At 48.6% G+C, this 22,322-nt stretch overlaps 6 protein-coding genes across 6 annotated transcripts; 4 read left to right on the forward strand and 2 right to left on the reverse strand.

Moving 5' to 3' along the window:
• The first annotated feature begins 210 nt into the window (after positions 1 to 210).
• Positions 211 to 2,249, forward strand: nimX (cyclin-dependent serine/threonine-protein kinase CDC28). Its single transcript, XM_024824033.1, has 4 exons — positions 211 to 632; positions 741 to 1,249; positions 1,310 to 1,473; positions 1,542 to 2,249. The coding sequence occupies exons 1-4, from the start codon at positions 596 to 598 to the stop codon at positions 1,801 to 1,803; spliced, it is 972 nt and encodes a 323-aa protein (XP_024684168.1). The 5' UTR covers positions 211 to 595; the 3' UTR covers positions 1,804 to 2,249.
• A 7,234-nt stretch (positions 2,250 to 9,483) lies between these two features.
• Positions 9,484 to 12,280, forward strand: P174DRAFT_368766 (calpain-like protein; the record flags this gene model as incomplete). The annotated part of the gene is made up of 7 exons (XM_024822243.1): positions 9,484 to 9,915; positions 9,951 to 10,161; positions 10,218 to 10,482; positions 10,533 to 10,793; positions 10,840 to 10,945; positions 11,002 to 11,193; positions 11,243 to 12,280. The coding sequence occupies 7 exons, from the start codon at positions 9,484 to 9,486 to the stop codon at positions 12,278 to 12,280; spliced, it is 2,505 nt and encodes an 834-aa protein (XP_024684169.1).
• A 326-nt stretch (positions 12,281 to 12,606) lies between these two features.
• P174DRAFT_449974 (uncharacterized protein) lies at positions 12,607 to 14,200 on the forward strand (the record flags this gene model as incomplete). Its single annotated transcript, XM_024828897.1, has 3 exons — positions 12,607 to 12,811; positions 12,872 to 14,014; positions 14,059 to 14,200. Exons 1-3 carry the CDS (start codon positions 12,624 to 12,626, stop codon positions 14,198 to 14,200), a joined length of 1,473 nt encoding a protein of 490 aa, XP_024684170.1. The 5' UTR covers positions 12,607 to 12,623.
• Positions 14,201 to 14,469: 269 nt separating this feature from the next.
• P174DRAFT_440155 (transcription factor domain-containing protein) lies at positions 14,470 to 17,922 on the reverse strand. The gene is made up of 8 exons (XM_024826991.1): positions 17,685 to 17,922; positions 17,547 to 17,629; positions 16,373 to 17,350; positions 16,117 to 16,325; positions 15,936 to 16,068; positions 15,655 to 15,879; positions 15,449 to 15,604; positions 14,470 to 15,397 (listed from the first exon to the last, which is right to left on the reverse strand). The coding sequence occupies exons 1-8, from the start codon at positions 17,778 to 17,780 to the stop codon at positions 14,506 to 14,508; spliced, it is 2,772 nt and encodes a 923-aa protein (XP_024684171.1). The 5' UTR covers positions 17,781 to 17,922; the 3' UTR covers positions 14,470 to 14,505.
• Positions 17,923 to 18,248: 326 nt separating this feature from the next.
• P174DRAFT_440158 (lactoylglutathione lyase GLO1) lies at positions 18,249 to 19,761 on the reverse strand. The gene is made up of 6 exons (XM_024826992.1): positions 19,641 to 19,761; positions 19,508 to 19,567; positions 19,401 to 19,436; positions 19,235 to 19,330; positions 18,621 to 19,193; positions 18,249 to 18,560 (listed from the first exon to the last, which is right to left on the reverse strand). The coding sequence occupies exons 3-6, from the start codon at positions 19,429 to 19,431 to the stop codon at positions 18,385 to 18,387; spliced, it is 876 nt and encodes a 291-aa protein (XP_024684172.1). The 5' UTR covers positions 19,432 to 19,436; positions 19,508 to 19,567; positions 19,641 to 19,761; the 3' UTR covers positions 18,249 to 18,384.
• Positions 19,762 to 21,043: 1,282 nt separating this feature from the next.
• Positions 21,044 to 22,176, forward strand: P174DRAFT_429935 (uncharacterized protein; the record flags this gene model as incomplete). Its single annotated transcript, XM_024825595.1, has 2 exons — positions 21,044 to 21,444; positions 21,504 to 22,176. The coding sequence occupies 2 exons, from the start codon at positions 21,044 to 21,046 to the stop codon at positions 22,174 to 22,176; spliced, it is 1,074 nt and encodes a 357-aa protein (XP_024684173.1).
• Between the last annotated feature and the right edge of the window lie 146 nt (positions 22,177 to 22,322).

The raw sequence follows: 22,322 nt of genomic DNA on the forward strand, positions 1-22,322 counted from the left end.
AGTGGTCAGTCCGCAACATGGATGATTGATCGTCTAAGCTCTGGTATGCCCCATCATCCAGTTAGTGTCGCTGTTCCAATCTAAGAGACAAAGAAAGAAACGAAGAAAAAGAACCATCATGGAACGCGCTCACCGCCTTTGTCGCGTGGGAATCGTTTTGTTTGTGTACATCCATTTTATTCTGCTCTGACCGCCTTTGTCTCCCCACCCCATCAAAAGCAGGGACGAAAATAACAAGAAGCCTCGTTCGTTTCAAGATTACTCGACTCGACGATCGGATCGACAACCCTTCGGACGCACGTCAATCATCGATTTCGGTCAATCTTGACCTTGACCCTTGGATGATCTTGTGCGGTGTCTGACGCGGAATCGGCCAGCTCTCCCCTAGCTTGGAGTTTCCATTCATCCCTATCCGCCCCTCCTCGCAGCTGCTAACATCAATTGGAACCCATTTATTCCTCCTTGTCCGACCGACCTAGTGGACACTGTGCATTTAACACTGTTGGACCCCACTTGGCAGTAGTTTGCTCGTGATTCCACCCGTCCTTCGAGCAAAAGTTGATTATCGAGCATCCTTGGCAAGGAGGCTGTCGCCATGGAGAATTACCAGAAGATCGAGAAAATTGGAGAGGGTATGTACTGTGACTTAGGTCCTGCATGTTTACTATGCTATTGCTAGTTCATTTCCTCCAATCACCATCATGGAAATGATCGAGCTGACCCGTTATTCCCATGGCTAGGAACCTACGGTGTCGTCTACAAGGCCCGTGAACTCACCCATCCCAACCGTATTGTTGCCCTGAAGAAAATCCGACTTGAAGCGGAAGATGAAGGTGTTCCGAGCACTGCCATTCGTGAGATCTCCCTTCTCAAGGAGATGAGCGATCCGAATATTGTACGACTCCTGAACATTGTCCATGCCGATGGCCACAAACTCTATCTTGTTTTTGAATTTCTTGATCTCGATCTTAAGAAGTACATGGAGGCTCTTCCTGTCAGCGAGGGTGGACGTGGAAAGGCGTTGCCCGAAGGTTCTGCGTTGAGCAAGAACATGGGACTCGGAGATGCTATGGTCAAGAAGTTCATGGCCCAATTGGTGGAGGGAATTCGTTATTGCCACAGCCATCGTATTCTGCATCGTGATCTCAAGCCTCAAAATCTGCTCATTGACCGTGATGGCAATCTGAAACTGGCCGACTTTGGTCTGGCAAGAGCATTCGGTGTCCCCCTGAGAACCTACACACACGAGGTGAGACCATTGGACCATATTGACTGTCATTCAACGTAGAATACTTATATAGTGCTCTAGGTTGTGACTCTCTGGTATCGATCTCCCGAAATCCTGCTTGGTGGTCGTCAATACTCTACTGGCGTCGATATGTGGTCCTGTGGTGCTATTTTCGCCGAAATGTGCACACGCAAGCCATTGTTCCCTGGCGATTCCGAGATTGACGAGATTTTCAAGATCTTCAGGTATGTTTATCTATCGTGGCAATTGGTGTGCATTGAGGTTATTTATTAATTCACGTCTCGCACCACAGACTCCTTGGTACTCCTGACGAAAACATCTGGCCTGGCGTCACCTCATTCCCTGACTACAAACCAACATTCCCCAAGTGGAAGCGTCAAGATCCCCATACACTGGTCCCTGGCCTGGAGGAGGACGGTCTTGACCTTTTGGAAGCTCTACTAGAGTACGATCCCGCCCGTCGAATTTCCGCCAAACAGGCCTGCATGCACCCATATTTTGCACACGGTACCGCTTATTACTCGGGTCGCGGTCGGAGAAATGGATACCACTAACTGAAAACTTGTCACGATTTTACCTCGTTCGTCTGTAATGTATGTATGCATCAGAGGCTGACAGATACCGAAAACGCTGGAAGCCGTTGGCAACGCAGCTGACCTCGCTGACTTACTCGCCCTGCTGGCCTGTGACTCGTTACCAATGTGTCGGGCGCTGCCTCTTCTTTCCTTTCATCTTATCTTTCTCTTTTATTGGCTGCAATTGTTGTTCTACGGCGTTAGTGTGGTGTGATAAGGCAGGAAAGAGGTTAGGTTATGTGACAATCCGTCACCATGTTCCCCGCGGACCTCCTTACACAGAGCTTTCTGCCCATCTTGACCACTTACCTCTCCAGGGCTGTTTGGATTGTTTGCACTGTTCTACCCTCTGTTTATATATCTCCCTACTATGTACATACTTCTTCCCCCTCTTCTCTATGCTTAGTTTTCTATCAAAATACTACTATACCATTAGAATATAAGCAGTGCCATTATATAAAACTAAGCATCACTTCCTGCATCATCTCTTTCATTAGAAGGTTCAAGATCCAGTAATAAACGCGTTCTTTTTCACATTAAGCACTGATCTTATCTCCTCTTGCAAAGAACCCTTCGCGTACCAACAACGCCAACGGTTGGAGATGATGATATAATCTATTAACTGAGATCATAAAAGAATAAATGATGGCCAGACCTGCAGCTTCCACTAAGGAGCCTGAGAACCAGTAAGGAGCTGGGAATGGAACCTATAACCCCTCCACTCAGTATACTAGACTAGGCTCAGGTTTCACTAGAAGGCTGACTGCCCTACTCAACTAGATAGAGAATGGTGGCCTTAATAAAGACACCCACAAGCTAGCTGATGGCATCTCCTATGAAGAATTCACTGCCTACTGGGGAACAGACCCTGAGTGCTGCTAGGAAGCCATCTCCTAGATCTATATTGCTTTAGATACAAAGGCAAACTAGAACTATGTAGAGGCAGCTCTCCTAAATAAGCAACTTATTAAGAGCTAGAGTGAGACTAATAATCTCAAGCGCTAGAATGAACAGATCTATTAGGAATATGAATAGACCCAGGCCTAGCTTATTACTGCTAACCTTGAATGTGATGAGGCCTAAGAGAAGCTTAAAGAGGCAATCTATGAATAAAATAACTTCACCCTGCAGGTAGCCCACAGATCTGGCATTGGAAACACTGGTTCCCAGGCTTCAGCTGCTAGTAGTAAGTCAGCAAAGATTCCAGACCCCCTCTCCTTAGTGATGGAAAGGACCCTCATTTTAAAGATTAGTTACTAGCTATTAAGCAGAAGCTTATTACTAATGCTAACCACTTCCCCAACCCTATAATGAGAATCACCTATGTAACTAGTCATACTAAGGGCAACGCCTGGAAGCACATTACCTCTTATCTATGAGAAGACACTATTAACCTATACTAGGACTCCACCAACCTCCTCAAGCACCTAGAAAATGTATTCACAGACCCTAATTATGAGTGAGTTACTAAGTAGAAATATAACACCCTCTATATAAAGCCATCAGTTAAATAGAATGACTTTATTTCTAAGTTCCTATACCTTATGGCGGAAGCAAGCATCCCTGAGGAGACCTAGAAAGATAACCTATATAATAAACTATCTCTCTACATGCAAGAGCTCACTATGCCTATATATAATAATAATGACAAGACCTTCCAGGAGTTCACAGACTACTGTAGCTGTATAGTAATGAACATTAAGAATATAGAGAGAATTAAGGCTTGTTTGAATGGCGGCACTAATACTCAAACTAGAGGGACTAGAGTAATATCTTATGCTACTACCCTAGCTACAGCTACTCCCTCTGTAGATAATGCTACTACTTATGGCTATACTACTATAGCTTCCCCAGCTCCTAGCAACCTTAACAATAAGACTAGGAAGTGTCTTATAAGTGAGGGTAAATACTTTATATGCTTCTAGATTAGGCATACTAGCTGCAGCTACCCCACAAAGCAGGCTGTGCAGCTCAAAGTATTAGAATAGCCTGTTAAGCCCACTCCTAAACCAGAAAACAAGGATGCCTAGGAGAAGTCTCCTTCTTAGGTGCAAAATTAGTCAACTTGTGTAACTTAGACTTACAGAATCTATTAGGTAATGAAGAAGATAGTTTCCAATTAAAATCTCTTATCCTTGTTAATGGATTCTTAGTATCTACAAGCTCCCTAGTTAACACTAGAGTAAATGCGTACGCATACATAACTACTTCCTTAGCTATCCAGATATCTTAATATTTTAGAATACCTACTGTGCCCCTAGAAAGGGAGTATGCAGTTATAGAGTTTAATAGAAGGCAGTCTGTTCCCCTCACCCATGTTATTATATTAACTATAGCCACAGATAATCATATCATAAGATGGATACCATTTCTTATACTAGACCTGGGATGCCATGATGTCATACTAGGAAGGATATGGCTTGCAGAACACTATATACTAGTGGATTGTATAGGGAAATAGTTGATCTGGTCTTTGCCACCCGCCTACTAAGATAAGATAGCTATATAGATGAACTGGGAGGTCCCTTGTGACTTCCTAATTAGGCAACCCATTAACTAAGATCACTAACATAATATGGTGCGCCGCGCTAGGTAATGGGTAAGGTATAAAAGGGATATCTTCCCTCCCTTAGCTCTATCTTCTCTTCTCTCCCTAACCACCCCTAGCCCTGTGGTTCTTCCCAGGGCAGTAACCAAGCCTTCAAATATACACAGCTTGATGGGAGAACCACAGGGCCATAGCACAAGGTCATGGCACCCCTTTTCCAGAACAATCCAAGGGTCCCTAGATACCTCTGAATACTCACATATTCAGTCCCTAGTGCTTCCTTCCATGGCTCCTAAGGAGGCGCCTAAGCCCTATTCCCCTAAGGAGCCTAACCCAGCAACGCTAACAACCACCACTTCACCTTTCTATAAGACCAGACAATACTAACCCACAAGAATGGAGGAAATTAATCAGCAGCATTACACCCTCAAGATAGAATAAGCCCTACAAGGAAGAGGCATAGAACTAATATCACAACCTACCTACCCACCAAGCAAGACTATCATTAATATTACTGTAATAGGCGCAGTAGCCTTCCACTAATACACACACAAGAAAGATACCACTATCTTCTTATCTTCCCTCCATGAGCTTAATAAACTAATTAATGAGAAATGGGGTGAACAACCCCTTTCCCTCCCTTAGCAGCTGATCATTGCAGCTCAGTCTTTAACATCTTAGTTAATCAACTATAGTCCAGCAATTACTGAAGACAAGATTAAGTAAGTCCTACCAGAACCTTATTAGGACCTAGTTAATGTTTTCTCTAAATATGATTCTGATACTTTGCCTCCCCACCGTGGGGAATTTAACCATAAAGTTAAACTAGAACAGGAGAATGCAGTCGGCTACAGGCCCCTATATAAGATAAATATAGAAGAATTAGAAGCAGTAAGGGAATATATACTAGATAACCTCTATAAGGGATTCATTATACCTAGTAACACTCCCTTTGCTTCTCCCATTCTTATGGCGGAAAAGCTAGGTAGAGGACTATATTTCTATGTTAACTACTATAAACTAAATACTATAATATGTAAGGACCATTACCCTCTCCCCTTAATTAATAAGATTTTAGAGTGTATCTCTAAAGTAAAGATCTTCACCAAGCTAGACATCCACCAGGGTTTTTATTAGATTTATATAGACCTAGCCTCAGAGGACCTCACCACATTCCGCTCGCGATATGGTAGCTTTAAATATAAGGTAATGCCCTTCAGACTCACTAATGGACTAGCCATATTCCAGCACTTTATAAATAGCATTTTCATGGATTGCCTGGATCAATATCTAACCACATTCATTAATAACCTACTAATCTATTCTGATAATAAGTTAGACCACCAGCTCCATGTCCATGCCATTCTACAGTGCTTATAGGAGCACAGCCTACAAGCCTTAATAAAGAAATATGAATTCCATGTAACAAAGACACAGTATCTTAGCTTTATTATCTTAATAGACAGCATCCAGGTTGACCCAGAAAAGGTCATTGTGGTATAGAAGTAGAAGACTCCCACTACTATAAGGGGGTCTAGTTATTTCTAGGTTTCTGCAACTTCTATTAGAGGTTTATATAGGAGTATAGTCATGTTGCTAAACCCCTAGTTGCATTAATAAGGAAGGATGTTCCCTTTATATGGAATAATAACTATAAGAAGATGTTCTGCTATTTAAAGGTTACCCTTACAGAAGCTCTGCTTCTCACCTATTATAACCTATCCTTGCCCATAAAGCTGGAGACAGATGCCTCTGACAGCGCGGTTACTAGTGTGCTCTCTTAGTAGCAGGGGAAGAGTGGCATCCTATTACCTACTATTCCAAAATCATGAATCTAGCAGAGTGTAACTATGGCATCCATGACCAAGAATTATTAGCTATTATATATACTTTAGAAGAATGGTGAGCTGAGCTGCAGGGCCTATAAAGAGCTAAACTATTTAAGATATTTATAGACCACCAAGCATTACAATATTTTATGTAGAAACAGTAACTAAACCCCCAACAGGCCTAATAGAATAAGTTCCTATCCAGCTTCTACTTCCTTATTACTTTCCAGCTAGGGAAGCTCAATACACTAGCTAACACACTCTCCAGGCCGCAAGACCTGGAAGGGACTGATAATCACTAAATTTAGTTAATATTTAAGCTAGACCACCTTAACCCCTGAATCTTAGCAGCTATTACCCCCAGCCTAATGTCAATAGTGGATTAGGTATCCAAAGCAAATTAACTACATGACAGCCTCTAGCCTGAGTAAGAGCTCACACAGGTGGGTAGTAACTAATGGGAACTCTAAGATAGACTTCTACTCTTCTAAGGACGCCTAGTGGTGCCTAATGAAGGTAACCTATGTGCTTATCTACTAGATAAAATCCACTGCCCACCATCTTCCGCACACCTAGGCAAGGCTAAGATGAAGAGACTTATCTATGCTTGCTACTATTAGACTTCCTAGAGATGGGATGTAGACCACTACATAGATAATTACCTTGTCTGCTATTAAATAAAGACATATAGAGACCCTCTGCTAGGTCTACTACAGCCCCTTCCAATCCCTAACCAACCTTGGTAATACATTACTATGGATTTCTATTTATTCCCATGCTCTAAGACAGGTTTTGACACTGCATTCATTATGGTGGACTAACTAGGGAAGAGAGCCTTTACCATCCCCTGTTATAAGATAACTACTGCTCATAATATGGCACATCTCTTTATTACTTATATTTACCCATGGACTGGCTTACCAGAAATGATTATCTTAGATAGGGGAGGTCAGTTCATCTTAGATTTCTGGGATGAACTGTGTAAGGTCTTGCAGATCTGCCTTAAGCTATTATTGGGACATCATCCACAGACTAATAGTTAAATAGAAGTCATAAACTAGTGGATTGCACAGTGATTACAACCATTTATTAATCATTACTAGGATGACTAGGACCAGTGGCTATCTATACTAAATTTCACCGCTGCGGCGCTTCTAAGTGAATCTACTAGGATATCACCCTTCTTTATTAAGAGAGGCTTTAAACCACACACATCCTTTAACTAGTCAGCAGCTACCGGGCCGTCAGACCTTAATGTTAATCGCGAGCAAGCATAGCAGATGGCTAGACGCATGGAGAAGATCTGGTTGTATGCTCGCGGAGGTATAGAAGCCACTTAATATTAATAGAAGTGATAGGCTAATAAGCATCACCATGCTATTAACTTTAATATTAATAATTATATCTTCATTACCACATCAGATTAGAAGCTTAACCATCCTAGTCAGAAGCTCGCTGACCAGCTTGCTGGACTATACCAAATTATAAAGCAAGAGGGGAATGCCTTCTGACTAGATCTCCTAGATTCTATAAAAGTCCACCCCATCTTCACACCTAAGAAGCTTTGCAAAGCCCCATCCACACCTCCTCTGCCTGGCCAGCTCTAGGACCCGGCTCCCCCGCTAGAAGTTAATGGTGAAGATGAATGAGAGGTTAATAAGATACTAGTATCCTAACTCTACTATCGCAAGCTCTAGTACTAGGTAAGATGGCTTAGTCATAACATTAATCTTGCCTGGTATCCAGCCTGAAATTTTAGGAACTCCCTAATGTTGCTCTGTGACTTCCATGCCTGATATCCAGCCATGCCAGGCCCACTGATGCACCTACCAGAATGGCTATGAGCAGCCGAAGACAATGTATTCCTTAATAATCACCCTGATAATAATAAACCCCAGATGAGGGCATCCAGAACCTAAAGGGGGGGTAATGTGACAATCCATCATCATGTTCCCTGTGGACCTCCTTACACGGAGCTTTCTGCCCATCTTGACTGCTTACCTCTCCAGGGCTGTTTGGATTGTTTGCACTGTTCCACCCTCTGTTTACATATCTCCCCACTATGTACATACTTCTTCCCCCTCTTCTCTATGCTTAGTTTTCTATCGAAATACTACCATACCATTGGAATATGAGCAGTGCCATCATAGGTTACTGGATATTTCATGGACCATTTTTCCATTCGCAGAAGCGTACATACCACATACCTGTTTCGATATTTTGTATCTCCTAGTCCTACATTTATTGTGTGCAATATTTCTCAGGACTCGGGTCACCAATTGCACAGCTGGCTTCCCGTAACTGGTAGTGCTTACCAAGATGACAGGAGCCAACATGGTCAAGGTTACGCAGATGTCTAAAGAAAGAAGCTAAGAATGCAACAGAATACAGGGCATCTGGCCCACGTTGATTCCCGATCCAGGAAACAGGGCCGAGGGCGTCTTAACTGGGATCATTAACCTCGATCAGCCTTGTCAGCTCCAGGTTTCTGGACGACGCAGGAGAGGCACAGCCTCAGGCACACCGTACTTCTTCCGGACGCCGACTGCATGCGGTGAAGCAACATCCCCTGCTCACAATCTGATAGTTATACCAAATATATTATTACAAGCCTGCAACGGGTGTACGGATAACTATTCTAAGCTATATCTCCTGTTGCTTCAGCTGCTATCTACAAGCATGCTTTCAGCTCAGGGGCCGGCCACCAACGGACAAAACGCCGGGTATGGACTTGGGATAATCATCCTTTTCCATGATTGGCCCGACTCAGCCCAAGCGCGTTCAACTCTGCATAAGCGTACTACAACTTGGCAGCAGCCATGTGTGAATGGCGTGAAACGCGAATCCAGAATGGCCCGAATGCTGACATGGGCGCCCCAGGGCTGCATTTCGTGCAATCCCCCGCTCTCATCTCGAGTTTCTTACTCGTTGATTGGCCCCTTTTCCTTATCCTGGTATCATTGATGCATGGGGCCAAACCGTTGACTCCGTTATGGTTCGTCACTTTGCTCAGCCTCAGGCTGGACACGAGATGGGCGTAACGGTTCATAGGACTTACTGCTTTTGGCTTTTTGGCCGTGTGGTGACTGGTGACGGGTGACGGGTGTCGCGGTTCAGCACGGCTGAGCACTACTTGACTGCTTACAGCCGCAGGTTGGTTCTTTACACCTTTATCAGGGTCATATTCTGCTCGTCTCGAGATTTTACTGAGAAAAGAGTCCTCATCCTCTATCATTGACGAGTCTGGGAATTGTCTGGGCCTTCAAAGCCGATTCAAGCATCATGGAGATTGGTGAAGACTATATCGATATGGATTACACACCACCTCTCTCAACACGCTCGGATAGTCGAGCGAGAAGAGTGCAGCAGAACCCCCAGGAGATCATGAGGGAATTCTGGAATCAGTTCAGTACCAAGTACCCCGGTAAGGTCTACACTGTTCTGCCTGACAATCCGTATGCGCGATCCAAAGCGGCGAGTATACGGAGGGGCACGATCAAAGGTCAGAATGCGGGGAAGTCCTACGAGCAAGCCAAACAAGAGTGCGAACGGGCTGTCGAGCGCATCGTGAAAGAGTGCAGGCGGGTGAATCAGAAATACACCGATCCACACTTTGATATCGAGGTTGACCTCAAATCTGGACGGAGGGATTGCTTGGATTCGCTCGATCAGAAGAATCATGAAATGCGCCCGAAAGGGGTGAAAAGAGTCACAGTGTGTTTTGCAGATTAGCAGTTGGCCTATTGCAGACGGCGACTAATCTTTTCGGTCAGGAAATTTTCGAGAAACCGCAATTCTTCGTCAATGGACCAACTGCGTCGGATGTGCGCCAAGGTCGCGATGGCGATTGTTGGTTTATGGCTGCTCTCTGCACGATGGGCAACAAGCAGGGTTTGATAGAAAAGATCTGCGTTGCGCGGGATGAGAATGTCGGAGTTTACGGCTTTATCTTCTACAGAGGTGGGTAGCCACGCCATCATTCGAGCAAGTGAGCAGACTCTGACATGGTTCGACAGATGGAGAATGGCAGAAGTGCATTGTGGACGACAAGCTGTATCTCCGTGCAGCCGACTACGACGAGTCTGTTGACGAAAGACCCATTTGGGACGACATCAACCGCAATGACACCGAAGAGGAGTATCGCAAGGTCTGGCAGACAGGCTCACGGGCACTCTACTTTGCCCAGTGTGTGGATCCAAACGAAACATGGCTGCCTTTACTGGAGAAAGCATATGCCAAGGCACATGGTGATTTTTCCTCAATCGAGGGTGGCTTTGTAGGGTGAGATACACTGCGCTAGCAATTTCATGGTCTCACTGACAATGCTTTAGGGAGGCTCTCGAGGACCTGACAGGAGGTGTCACGTCGGATATCCTGACCAGCAACATCCTGGACAAGGATCGATTCTGGAAGGAAGAGCTTATGAAAGTCAATGATGAATTCCTGTTCGGCTGCGGTACTGGACTGTTCTCCAACTGGTTAGATCCTAAATACCAAGGGCCTCCAAGAGACAGAAGGGGTATTTCCGAGAATCATTCATACTCGATCATGGATGCGAAGGAAGTTGACGGTCGTCGCCTGCTGCGATTGAGGTGAGTTCACTCCCCAACATCCGTGCGCACATGCTTACCCGGATAGGAACCCGTGGGGTAAGAAAGAATGGAATGGTGCATGGAGTGACGGGTCAGAGCAATGGACACCAGAGTGGATGCAGAAATTGGACCACAAGTTCGGAAATGATGGTGTATGTGCATCTCCGATCCTGGAGTTGTTGGAGCTGTCAGCTGACAAGGGGAATAGTTCTTTTGGATTTCCTACGAGGATCTCCTCAAAAAGTATCAACATCTTGATCGCACCCGTCTCTTCGGGCCTGAATGGACAGTCACCCAGCAATGGACCACTCTCAATGTGCCATGGTCAGCGGACTATCATAGCACGAGATTCAGGATGGATGTGACAACTGCCGGTCCTGTCGTCATCGTCCTCTCTCAGGTGACTCTCCTTCCATTTAGAGAAGCTTGCACCTGCTGACAGTGAACAGCTGGATACGCGGTATTTCAGGGGCCTGGACGGTGAATATGACTTTGAGCTGAAATTCAGACTGCAGAAGGATGGAGAAGAAGAATACATCGTCCGCAGCCATAGCAGCTACCTTATCAACCGATCAGTGAGCGCCGAAGTCAATCTCGACCCTGGTCGATATCATGTGCTTGTGAAAGTCACTGCCTACAGAAGAGACACCGTGAAGTCCGCAGAAGAGGTCGTCAGCCGCCTGGCACCAATCAAGCGGGAGAAGCTCGTTCAGATTGGCCTCTCGTATGATCTCGCGCACGCCAAGGGTCTGGTCGTAGAGACCGAGCAGGAGAAGCAAGCACGGGAGGAACGTGAGCTGCGTCGCAGAAAACTTGAGAGACGAAAGCTGCGCGAAGAAACCAGGAGGAGGCTTCAAAAGGAGTGGATTCGCGGACGCAAGATGGCTGCACGGAAAGAGCGGGCCGCAGAGAGACGTGTCGCAATGAGCAACGGCAGCCTCAACCAAAAGCAGCCTGACAAGCGGGCCACCGAGCAAATCTTTCCCGATGGTCCTGTGCAATCTCCCGCAGATTTGGCAGGCGCCTCTACCAATGGCTTTGATACGAGGCCAGTGCAGAACAGCAGCGTCCCCACGATCAATCTCCCAGAGGACCACCATTCGAACCATGTGAGGCAACGAAGCAGAGAGACCCTCCGTTCGAGTCTGGATACCACCGTTTCCATGACCCATTCGGTATACTACAGCGAGCAAGAGCTGCTTGAGGGTTTCGAATTCGACTCGGATCTCGACATGCCCCCTGAGGAGCATGAGGAGACAAAGGCCCCGCCAGCCGCATCTACTTGCTGCCTTGGAGCTAGCATCGATCCATGGAATGCTGTCTGCGTGGCAGGATTGCGGGTTTATTCGAAAGATCAGCAGCTGTCGCTCGCGGTTGTTCGCCCAGTGCCTGAGGACGACGTCGAAGCAGCTCTTGACATGGATGATCCGGCTGCCAGCGCGACTCTACCAAAGGGCAAGTTCGGTCGAATGCTCCACAATTATTGAGATTGAAGACCTGGATTCAAAAGTTGCGGTGTCGCTGCATTCATTCTTATATCAGCTGTTATTAGATTGCATAGCCCTCATATCTTGCCTCGTTTATCCATGTACAAGCGTATCTTTGATAATGCATGGCAAGTGATTCATAATGCCAAACACTTTATCTAATGAATATAACGGAACCTGAAATTGGAAACCTGTTGAAGCTATACAAAGTATATATATATATATATGCCCGATCTGATATAGGACAAAAGCGCCAAGACTTCTCACATGTCAACGATCGACGCTGTCAACTATTTCCCACCCGCCCGTATCTTTCTCTTCCTCACAGAAACAACATGGCGCAATGCGCCGACTTGCAATTGACTTTCTGGCCAGATTCATAGCAGTCAAATTTCCCTGTCTCCATTCGGCATCCCGTTTATACGTTCGAGCGAACCTCCGCTACTTCTCATCTTCGCGGTTCGCGCAACCGACCTACCTCAATCAGTCATTCCAGGTTCCTGTTGGAAACAATGGACATGTAGCCCTGACGTGAGTGTCCCACTCTACAGAGCTTCATAAGGCTTATATTGACATGAATATTTACGACAGTGTAACCTATCCCTCTATAGCCCCTACCGGTGGCAAACCAAATGTGATCATCCGACTACCTCGGGGCCCGTTGTTTCGGCGAGAGGCAGAACATGGTGCAAGTCAAGATGATCCTTGCTCAGAAGCTCTGGCGTCTGTCACTTCCTCGACGGTTGTAACGATCAATTACCGTCTAGGGGCAACACCACCGACGGACCTTGTGCCGGTGTCGGCGCTATCCCAAAACGAAGAAGAGAGGAGTCCCTCCACGGCCAACAAGCAAGTCTTCTATCGGTACCCTACACCCGTCCACGATACCCTGGCCGGATTCGATTGGGTCCAGCAGAACCTGCAACCCGCGCGCCTAGGTGTCATCGGCACACACATCGGTGGCTCGTTAGCGCTCATGCTATCCCTCACCGAAGCGCAATCTGTTCATGCCGTCGCCGCCCTAGAACCTATCTGCGATTGGGCCGGGCTGGACGAGCACTGTCTCATGGAAGAGCAACCAGCTCACGAGGGAGATACTGCCAGCAAGAGAACACGGGGTGCAGGAAGCCGAGTGCCCGCTGCACAGGATCTCGTCCCGCTCCTTGAAGCTCGGGAGACATTCTTTGCCTCGCCGGAGCGCTACTTTGATGCTTTTGCGTCGCCAGTCCTGTTCCTACGGTCAGCGGGCAAGGATGTTCCGAGGACGTTTCCGAAGTACCGCACTGGACCGAACTCTCCCGTTCCTGTGCTTGTGTCCAGTAAGCCAGACAGACAGCCGATTGGTGTCTGGGATCCCGATACGCAGGACCAGACAATCCCCCAGCAGGGTGACATCTACGACTCGGAGACAGATCTACTCTCTGTTCCAGACTCAGACTCAAAATCCAGAATTGACCCCGCCGATGCCAGTTTCGGCCTCCATGGCCGCGCCATCCGCCGCCGCAAAGCCCTCTCACGCTGGCCCCCGTACGGTCTAGACTATGGTTCGAGCGCGTCCCTCGCTACCACATCTACAACCAAGGAATCAAACGGCTCGAAATGGCCCTCCCGAACATTCGTCTCTTTGTCTGCGCCCACGAGAGCGAAAACGAACAGACTGACTCCGTCTCTGCACCAGGCGGAGATGGGAAAAGGCAGGCCCCCCGACACTCTAGAAAGACACAGCGGCGCTCAGTACTGGCGCAACAGGCGAATGAGATGGTTGATGTCATGCGCAGGGCATGTTTCTGGGGCCGGGAAAAGGGGTACGGAGAGAGCAGGGTCACGCTTGCGCAGGTGCCTCCTGGCTCTGGCGAGGAAGACGCGGGGAGATGGCTGGGTGAGACGTTGCTTTCAAAAGATTCAGATGCCAATAGCTGAGCCAGGAGAACTATACTTCTTTGTCTAATGAAGATTGTGACTGTTTGATTTGGCATACTATGCTGGACATGAAAGAGTGGTGGATATTCTGAGTAAATTACCTAGAATGCCGAACCATTCGTTCTACCCCTCTGGTGGAAATAGGTTGCCGACAGTGGCTCGTGCGTGTTCCCATAAGGTAGGAGATACTACCCTATTCTCAGCGGGTAAAGCGATTTCGCCAGGTCCCGCAACTACATCTTTAAGTCATTCTGGTAAAGAGCATGTCCATTAAATTCATTATGTATAATTCCAAGTTTATGTATCTATAATGAAGGACCCCCGAAATTATGTCCATTGGGCGAGTCCCACCACGGTTCGATATCAGACAGACTAGGCAAGACATTCTCCCCTTCGAACTGATTGCCCGTCCCCATCTGCGCTAGTCGACCATCCCCCAGGTTCTCGGCGAGGAGTTGGAAGTCCGAGTCCCGGATCCAGTCTAGGTCGCCGGGTTGGCAGGCGCCGAAGCGCTGGGACTGAGACAGGTTCAGGGACTGTTGCGCGGGCCGTTGGGACTGAGACTGGGACTGGGAAAGATTGTGGGTAGAGGGCATATTCGATGAAGGTGCTGGCGGCGGGAAAGGATAGGAGGATTGATTCTGATGCCGCGGCGCGGATATTCGGGATTTCTTCCTCGAGGGATCGGACTCGGTGGAGGGTCCGGGTCCCTGTCCGGTGGATTGTTGCGAGAGTAACTTGCTGACTTGGCGCTTTTTGGCGGACCCAGACCGGCGCAGGTGGGCCTGCCATCTGCGTTGCAGGCTGACGAGAAAGTCGCGGGTTCGTTTGGCGTTCTCGAAGGACTGGCCCAGTTCGTCTAGAGCGCGGAAGCAAAGGTTCAGGTACGCCACCATCTCCGCATTCCTGTTGGTGTTCTCGCTGCTGTTCTTGCTGGATGAGAATGAATTCGAGATGGTCACGTAGAGAAGCATCAGGGCTGCGCTGAAGATGATCGCGACAACCTGGTTGTTCATGCGGCGGAAGGTATAGTGTTTTTCGTATATGTGGAGAATTCGCGCGATGGCTGTCGATGACTCGATGCACATTCGTCGCGCATGGTGGTAGCCAGGACCCTGGCGCGGACTGCGTGGTTGGATGTAGTTTTTCGACACCCATGGTCTGTGAGTGAAGATGACTATCTGATGGTATTGCATGCTGCGCATGATTAGCTTCATGCCCTGGTTGTCCGAATAGGAAGAGACGTACTGCAACATCATGAGATGGGGCAATCTCGGCGTAGTTTCGTCGTCAAGGTCAATCTTCAAGTTGGAAGGCAGGTTTTCCTTCCAGGCGAAAAGATCCTCTGTAACGTTATAGCACAGCCTCTGGAGATCATGTCGAGAAATATCAGAGCAACCATACCTAGAGAGATGTCAGTGGCTGAAGTTGATCACCATTGCTGGGAGACTTACAGAATATGACCGATGGGTAGAATTATCTCCCATAGCACCGCGAATTGTCTGCTGATCAGCTCATTTGGATTCCTCAACCCATGCTGCAGCACCACAGATTTCGTATCTAGGCCATACGGATACCATATGCTCTCCTTTGCTGCACCCAGGTCCGACGCGGGCTTGGGGACGGTAATGTCTCCGGCATTAGTGCGGAAAGGCCGTCCTAAGTAAAAGCCCCAGAAACTGGGATCATGGTCAGTCAGAGACGGCGGCGGCAGAGCAACCAGCTTGCAGCTTACTGGTCCGCGGTATAGCTTCCCCAGAACGCTATGCGACGCACATCGGCTTCGAACGCACTAATGTCGCCTTTTTCCACGTACGGAGTCATGTCGAGATGTAATCCAAGGTCAAATGCAAGCCGCATTGACATTCCTGGAGACAATCAGCTCTGAGCCTCCATTTGCTTGGTTCCCAACATACCACTATAGAGCCAACCGCGTGCGTCACGATTTGATGCCCCCTCATGACAGCTCAAAATGACCAGCGCCTGCACTGTGGCAACACAGGGAGAATCTAGTTCGATTTCCAAAAGAGCCTTGGCTCGATCCGCGAAAAATTCGGAAAGCGACTTGGGAAACGTGATAAAAGTAGGGTGGTACCGTGCTTCGAACGCACTGCCGACGGCACACCTAAAATCTTGTTAGTGAGATGCATGGCAATGATGGCAAGGACATACATGGCATTTGTCAGGACTTCCGAATAAAATGGCGTGTCGTCGAGGTCATTCCTCCACCTCGACCTCGCCGTCATAAACATCTCCTTGTCAACAACATAGGTGCTAGGATTCTGCCAGGTAAAATAAAGCTCGACAAGATGATCCTCGAGAGCCTGATCCACAGGCTGCCCGACTCGCAGATGATTCAGAATGTCCTGTCCATCGTGGCGGACAGTACGAGCATCAGGTCGCTGGCGTTGTTGGGTCGCCGAAACGTCAACCAGGTTGAGATTAGACGTGGCTCCGTAAAACCGCAGGTGGCCATCCCCGGCGATCTTCAACGTCCCAATGCGATGGGATAGCTGTTCGATGACATCGTTCTCAGCTTCGTCCTCTTCGCCACTTTCCGAATCATCGTCAGTGTCATTCTGGGCCTGGCCCAACATGACTCCCGGCTGTTGAGTAAAGTCTGGAGGTAAAGGCAAGCTGTCGGGACTGCTGATGCTGCCCTCGTTCTGGTAATTGGACGCACCGTCCAAGTTAGCGTAGATGGACCCCAGGCTCTCCGCCGTTGGAAGAGTAAAGCCCCAGTGCGTGGAAGGATAGTTGGTGGACGGCCCCGGATTGACGCCGAAGAAGTTGACTGGCTCTTGGCTTCTCTCAGCGAATGATATCTCAGGGGGCGAAGGAATGAGACTGTGAGCCGCTCCAAGGGCACTGTCCTTTACGGGCTGCCCTTCTAGAGCTGGAACATCAGGCGAGTTGCGCTCGGGAGATTGCTGAGCCGCCGGTCTGGTCTGCACATTTGGTGCATCAACCTTCCCAGGACTGCTCTTCTTCACAACTGCGCGAGGAATCTGAAGTGTGTCCAGAACCCGATTCATACCCGCCTCATCTTCGGGCTTCATGGGGGGCGGCTCCAGCCCCTGGTCATAGATGAACTGACAAAGCTGGTCAATTCTGGCGGAAAAGAGCTCCGTAGCAGCACGAAGCGAGACTCTGGTGTCAAGACGGTCAGTTTCCGTTGGTTCTTCATCAAACGAAGTCCAGAGCGAGCCTTTCGCAGACTGGGCCAAAATCGAGAAATCCGCTTGTCACTCGTCTCTATCATGGGGTGCCCGTGACGAGAAGCACAAGATGCATATCACGAAAACCAGCCAAAACGCCTAGAAAGATGGAGCGAGACGACACCTACTTCCGCTTGTCATCGCCATGCTGGTACCTGCAATCCTTCCCTTTTCTCTCGCAGTTGCGACAGTGTGGAGTAGTGCCGTCGCACTGGATAGTAGTCAGTATGACTATAGAATCGAAAAGGGAAAAACAACAAACTGACCCTGATTTTACTTTCTCTACACGGGACGCAAGCCGTAGTGACATGCTTACGCGGGGCCTTCTTAGGCTTCTCGGACTGAGACTGCATGGTCACCATTGCGGTAACACTGCGCGCTCAGTCAGAGGGGAAAGGTAGTCGGAACACCAATAAGAGCAAGAAATGGAGTCTCAACTCCCAGTCATGGATTCGACCTCCACAGTAGCTTGATGGACTAGCGACATACTCAGGTCAAGAATTATCGAGATGGAATGGATGCAGAACATGCTTTTCTGGGAGGAGAACTCGATGTGGTTGGGCGAAAGACTAAGAGTGACTCCGTTCTGGGGAACGTCCAGAATCGCAACAATTTTCAGTGGAGCGGGGATGGGAGGATCCACCAGGCGTGAGGAGAGTCCAGCCTATAAGACTCGGCCGCGATAGACGCAGCATAATACAGCTTCATGAGGCTTTTAGACTTTTAGGTAGTGGATGCAACTGGCCGGTGGCAAGGCGGATGGCTTCTGTACACACTCTGTGGCTGATTCTGCGACTGCTAACTAGAGAGGGGATAGAGCCACTTGACCACGCAAAGGAAAATAGCCACAATAATGGACGCAGTGTTACGCGAAGGCTTGACTAATAATACTGGAATGACTATTTACACCCCCCACAGACCCGACTGACATTCGAATGATACTGACAGATACTGACAGGCTACTGTTTACCAATTGCTGGTACGTTTCAACGCCTCGTTCTGGATCACCTCGATCCAATAACCATCCGGGTCAAGAATGAAAGCCACATTCTTCATCCGCCCGTCTGTCAGACGCTTCTTCCAATTCACGTTGAGCGACTCGAATCGATCGCAGGCAGCATTGAGATCGTCAACAGAGACACCTGCAGGCATATCAATGTCAGCGTAGTTCGACCGTTGCAAAAGATGACGGGGTGGCTTACAGATATGACCGAACCCTTGAGGCTCCGAATTACCGTCGTGGTAAACCTTGCCTTCTTGCTTCTCAGTACCGTAATTCCAGGTAAGCTCGAGCAACCCTTCCCATTCAGCCACAGGATTCTTCGCGCCCTCCTGCGCAGTGGGGTTGGATGCAGGGTAACCCAGGAAGTAAAGATTGAAGGCAGCATCCTTGTTTTCGATAGTGCGGACAAGGGTCATGCCCATAACCTCCTGGTAAAACTTGAGACTGGTCTCGGCGGACTTGACCCGGAGCATGGTGTGGTTCAGTCGGTAGGTACCTGGATCTGTCGCAGTCCCCACATCCTGGTCGTGGCGGCGGATGATCTCAACCCAGTATCCATCGGGATCCTTTGCAAACGCAATGTGCTTCATGCGACCGTCGGTGAGCTTCTTCTGGAATTGATACCCAGCGTCTTCGAGCCGCTTGCAGGCCGCTTCGATGTTGTCGACTGAGATGGCGATGTGTCCGAAACCGCGATGAGGCTCCGTGTTCCCATTGGAAACAGTGTAATTTGGGTCATTCTCCGTGCCATAGTTGTGCGTGAGTTCCAGCACTGCATTGCGGTCCGTCCAGTGACGGTCGCCCTGCAGCGACTGGGGCCAGTGTAGGCGAGGAAGTAAAGGGAGAACTTGTTCTCGGGAAAGTCGAGCTGCTGGATCTGATTGAGCCCAAGGAACTTGTAGAACTCCACTAAAGAAACAAGACAAATGAGGCAATCAGCGCCCAAGCCAATGATTGCCTAGTTGTTCGGGCTACCCACCTGATCTCTTGGGGTCCTTGACCCGGATCATTGTGTCTGCAAGCTATGTTAGACTCAAGCACTTATACGTAGTCACTCTAGGTCCAATCACAGAGGAAGGCACTGACGATTAAGCTTATACTTGGAGGTTTCTGACGCCATGGTTGCCAACAACCTAGTAGAGGTTCCTGCAGCGGGCTCATTAGCAAATGATTGCTGTCAAGTGGGGTAGAGAACCGATCGAATAGGAGAGACGCATACCTGATAGGATGAAGTTTCTTGGGATGGGGACCTTGAGAGAAGGACGAGACGCAGGAAGAAAGCGACAAGTGAACATAGAGCAAAAGAAAGCAGCGGAGGGGTAAAGTGGTGAGCGTCTTGGTATTATCAGTGAGCGGAGTGAGGAGAAAAAAGAGCAAACAAAAGGTGGGGTCGCCTATGACGCTATGGTGGGATACTCCAACATTGGAGTCAGCTCGGTAATCCATACTCGTACCTCTTCTAATCAGCTTCAACTGGGGTTCTTCAATCAATAGATACGACGTCTTTTTCTTCTGGGACTGGAAAGTATGCAAGTGAGGCATTGAAGCTGTTGTGTACTCTGTGGTGATATGCTCATCTTGCTGCATACGTCACAGAACTAAAGGTCAAGAATAGTACCAAGCGTAGCTTGGGTAATCCCACAAGATACTAGCCCTATGACCATCAAGTGAATATATATCGCTGTCAGCTCTTTTAGCGCCGAATCTCGATCTTTAGAGGATATGGGATATGGCCTGTTCACCTCGGTTGACAGGGTGGTTGACCTCTGCCTGATAAACCAGGCATCCAGATCGGCTGATCTTCTCCGCTTTCCGCTCTCCATCATCAAATCAATCCCCCAGCGCCTCGACCCTCTCTCATCTCGTCCGCTCTTGCTTCCTTCTGCTTACTGTTGTTTGACAACTAATAATAGTCTGCGATCCTGCAGCTTCATATTATCAGAATTCGCTATTCATTGACTTGTCAACGCTGGTCGTTGCATAGATCTACCAAGGTCCGTGGAGTTCCTATACTATTCTGTCTGTCTCACTCTCCTCTGTACCTCTGTCGTGCTCAGGCTCAGCATCGCCAACAGCTCAGCCAACCATTCCCCGGACTATTTCCGCCTTTCTTTTCTTTTTTCTGTTGGTATTTGCCCTTTCCCCTTTCCGGAGCCTCTCTTCATTTCTGGCGCCTTACCGCGGCCATTCAAAAAAAGAAAAAGTAAATATGGCATCTCACATTCTTGCCTACGTTTTATTTCCCCCCACAGCCTTCAATCCCCACTTTCCTCGACGACGTCGTGACTCGTGAGAGCTCTATCTCCGTGATGGCTCCGGGCTGTTTGTTCTGGACTTTGAATGGGGCCACCAGATCAGATCTTCCTGTTTTCTTTTCCCTCGAAAGTTGAATAGAAAAAGGACCATTTCCCCTTTTGCGTTGTATTACTTGTGCTACTGAAGATCGTCTCCTGGTCTTCTTGAACAGGAAGCGCCTTGACGCAATACTTCTCCGCGGACGCTTTGCTGTATTGCTGCCTTGTGTGACTGTCACCACAGGAGTGATTCACTCTTGTACTTTTCTGTTCCCCTGGCCTGCTCATCCATACACTCTATCTCGAATCCGTCCCTGTTAGAGGAAAGATGGCTGAATTTAGATATCCAGTTCGCTCTGCTCGTCTGAATCGGAAAGCTGCCGGAGCCTTCGAGGTTCCACATCTGCCGCCTTGGGCACAAAGCCACGTTCAGCACGCGCAGAATCTCCTTGAGTGCTCAGACGAACCTATTGAGTACGATCACGACGACGAAGACTACTCCGACAACTGCTTCTTTTTCCCCGAGGACTGTTCCTGGTCTCGGCCTCCGAACTGGGTTATTGAAGACGACAGGTCCGAAGACGAGATTGCCGACGGAACTGACTCTGAGCACGACTGCTACGACGACACAATGATTCCGGGACTCCCGGACATTCGAATGCTCGATGCAGAGGCCCTCAGCGATTTGCTAGAGGACAACCTCTCGCCTCCGGAGATCACTACGATCATGTATGCTGATGTCATTCCATGACTACCGGTGTAACTATGCTGACATTTACGACTCATAGGGTGTTTGCCACAAACGGCGCTATCTTCGCCTATGCTTCGTCGCTTTCGTCTCGGCAGTTGCGCAACTTGAGCGCCACATACGGAGCGGCCTATACTTGCTACGCAAAGAACGCTTCGAGCGGGAATCTTACAGGCGTGAACCCAGCCAGTCATCCTTCGTCATATGTCACGGCACAGTCGGTGTCGCTAGGCGACGTAGGCTCTATTGTCTTTGAGCTTGATGACTCGGTTGCCGTTGTGACCAGGATAGCGGACAAAGTCCTGCTGGCCGCCGTGGGGCCGTCGAAGTCTGACACCGACGAGGCCGGTTCTGTCGATGGAACGCAAGTTCACCAAAACGGCTTTGCGAAATCGGGGCCAGAGGCGACATCGGCAACGGAGTCGAATGCACACCGGCCAACCACCAACGGTACATACACCAGCCAGGCGCCGGCCACCACGACCTCTACCCCGACCAGCATCTCTCGCAACGAGAGCGAAGCTGATGTACAAGCAGACGCGGAGCTAGAGACGCAGTACGAGATTGACCGGAGCAGCAATCTCGCTCGTCTGGCGAGCTTGAACCTGTCTGCATCGCCCTCGACGCTCTTGGCGCTCGAGTCCAAGGCTGCCGCTCTGGGAAGATTTCTCAGTCAGAAGTTGGCAGACCTTGAGAGTCCTGAGGATTTTTAGTTTTCTATCTTTATTCATATCATGAGTCTGTACGATTTCATCTGTTCCATATTCATTTCTGAGCGTTCCGGCCATTTGTGAGAGATATCCGTCTTGGTCGCATTTGAGAACCCGATTCCCATTTTTGTTTCCTGCAGCCGCAGCAC

This window comes from Aspergillus novofumigatus (genome assembly GCF_002847465.1).
Source record: "Aspergillus novofumigatus IBT 16806 chromosome Unknown P174scaffold_3, whole genome shotgun sequence".
Lineage (NCBI taxonomy): Eukaryota > Fungi > Ascomycota > Eurotiomycetes > Eurotiales > Aspergillaceae > Aspergillus > Aspergillus novofumigatus.

Excerpts from the sequence above, each read along its gene's own strand:
- P174DRAFT_440155 (XM_024826991.1), bottom strand. The coding sequence starts at position 17,780 with ATGGTGACCATGCAGTCTCAGTCCGAGAAGCCTAAGAAGGCCCCGCGT. Across the intron at positions 16,326-16,372 it reads GAAGTCCTGACAAATGCCAT|GTGTGCCGTCGGCAGTGCGT; the intron begins GTATGTCCTTGC and ends ACAAGATTTTAG. Across the intron at positions 16,069-16,116 it reads ACGCGGTTGGCTCTATAGTG|GAATGTCAATGCGGCTTGCA; the intron begins GTATGTTGGGAA and ends GATTGTCTCCAG.
- nimX (XM_024824033.1), top strand. The coding sequence starts at position 596 with ATGGAGAATTACCAGAAGATCGAGAAAATTGGAGAGG. Across the intron at positions 633-740 it reads GATCGAGAAAATTGGAGAGG|GAACCTACGGTGTCGTCTAC; the intron begins GTATGTACTGTG and ends TCCCATGGCTAG. Across the intron at positions 1,474-1,541 it reads GAGATTTTCAAGATCTTCAG|ACTCCTTGGTACTCCTGACG; the intron begins GTATGTTTATCT and ends CTCGCACCACAG.
- P174DRAFT_440158 (XM_024826992.1), bottom strand. The coding sequence starts at position 19,431 with ATGATCCGGGTCAAGGACCCCAAGAGATCAG. Across the intron at positions 19,331-19,400 it reads CAAGGACCCCAAGAGATCAG|TGGAGTTCTACAAGTTCCTT; the intron begins GTGGGTAGCCCG and ends TTGTTTCTTTAG. Across the intron at positions 18,561-18,620 it reads TCAAGGGTTCGGTCATATCT|GTGTCTCTGTTGACGATCTC; the intron begins GTAAGCCACCCC and ends ATATGCCTGCAG.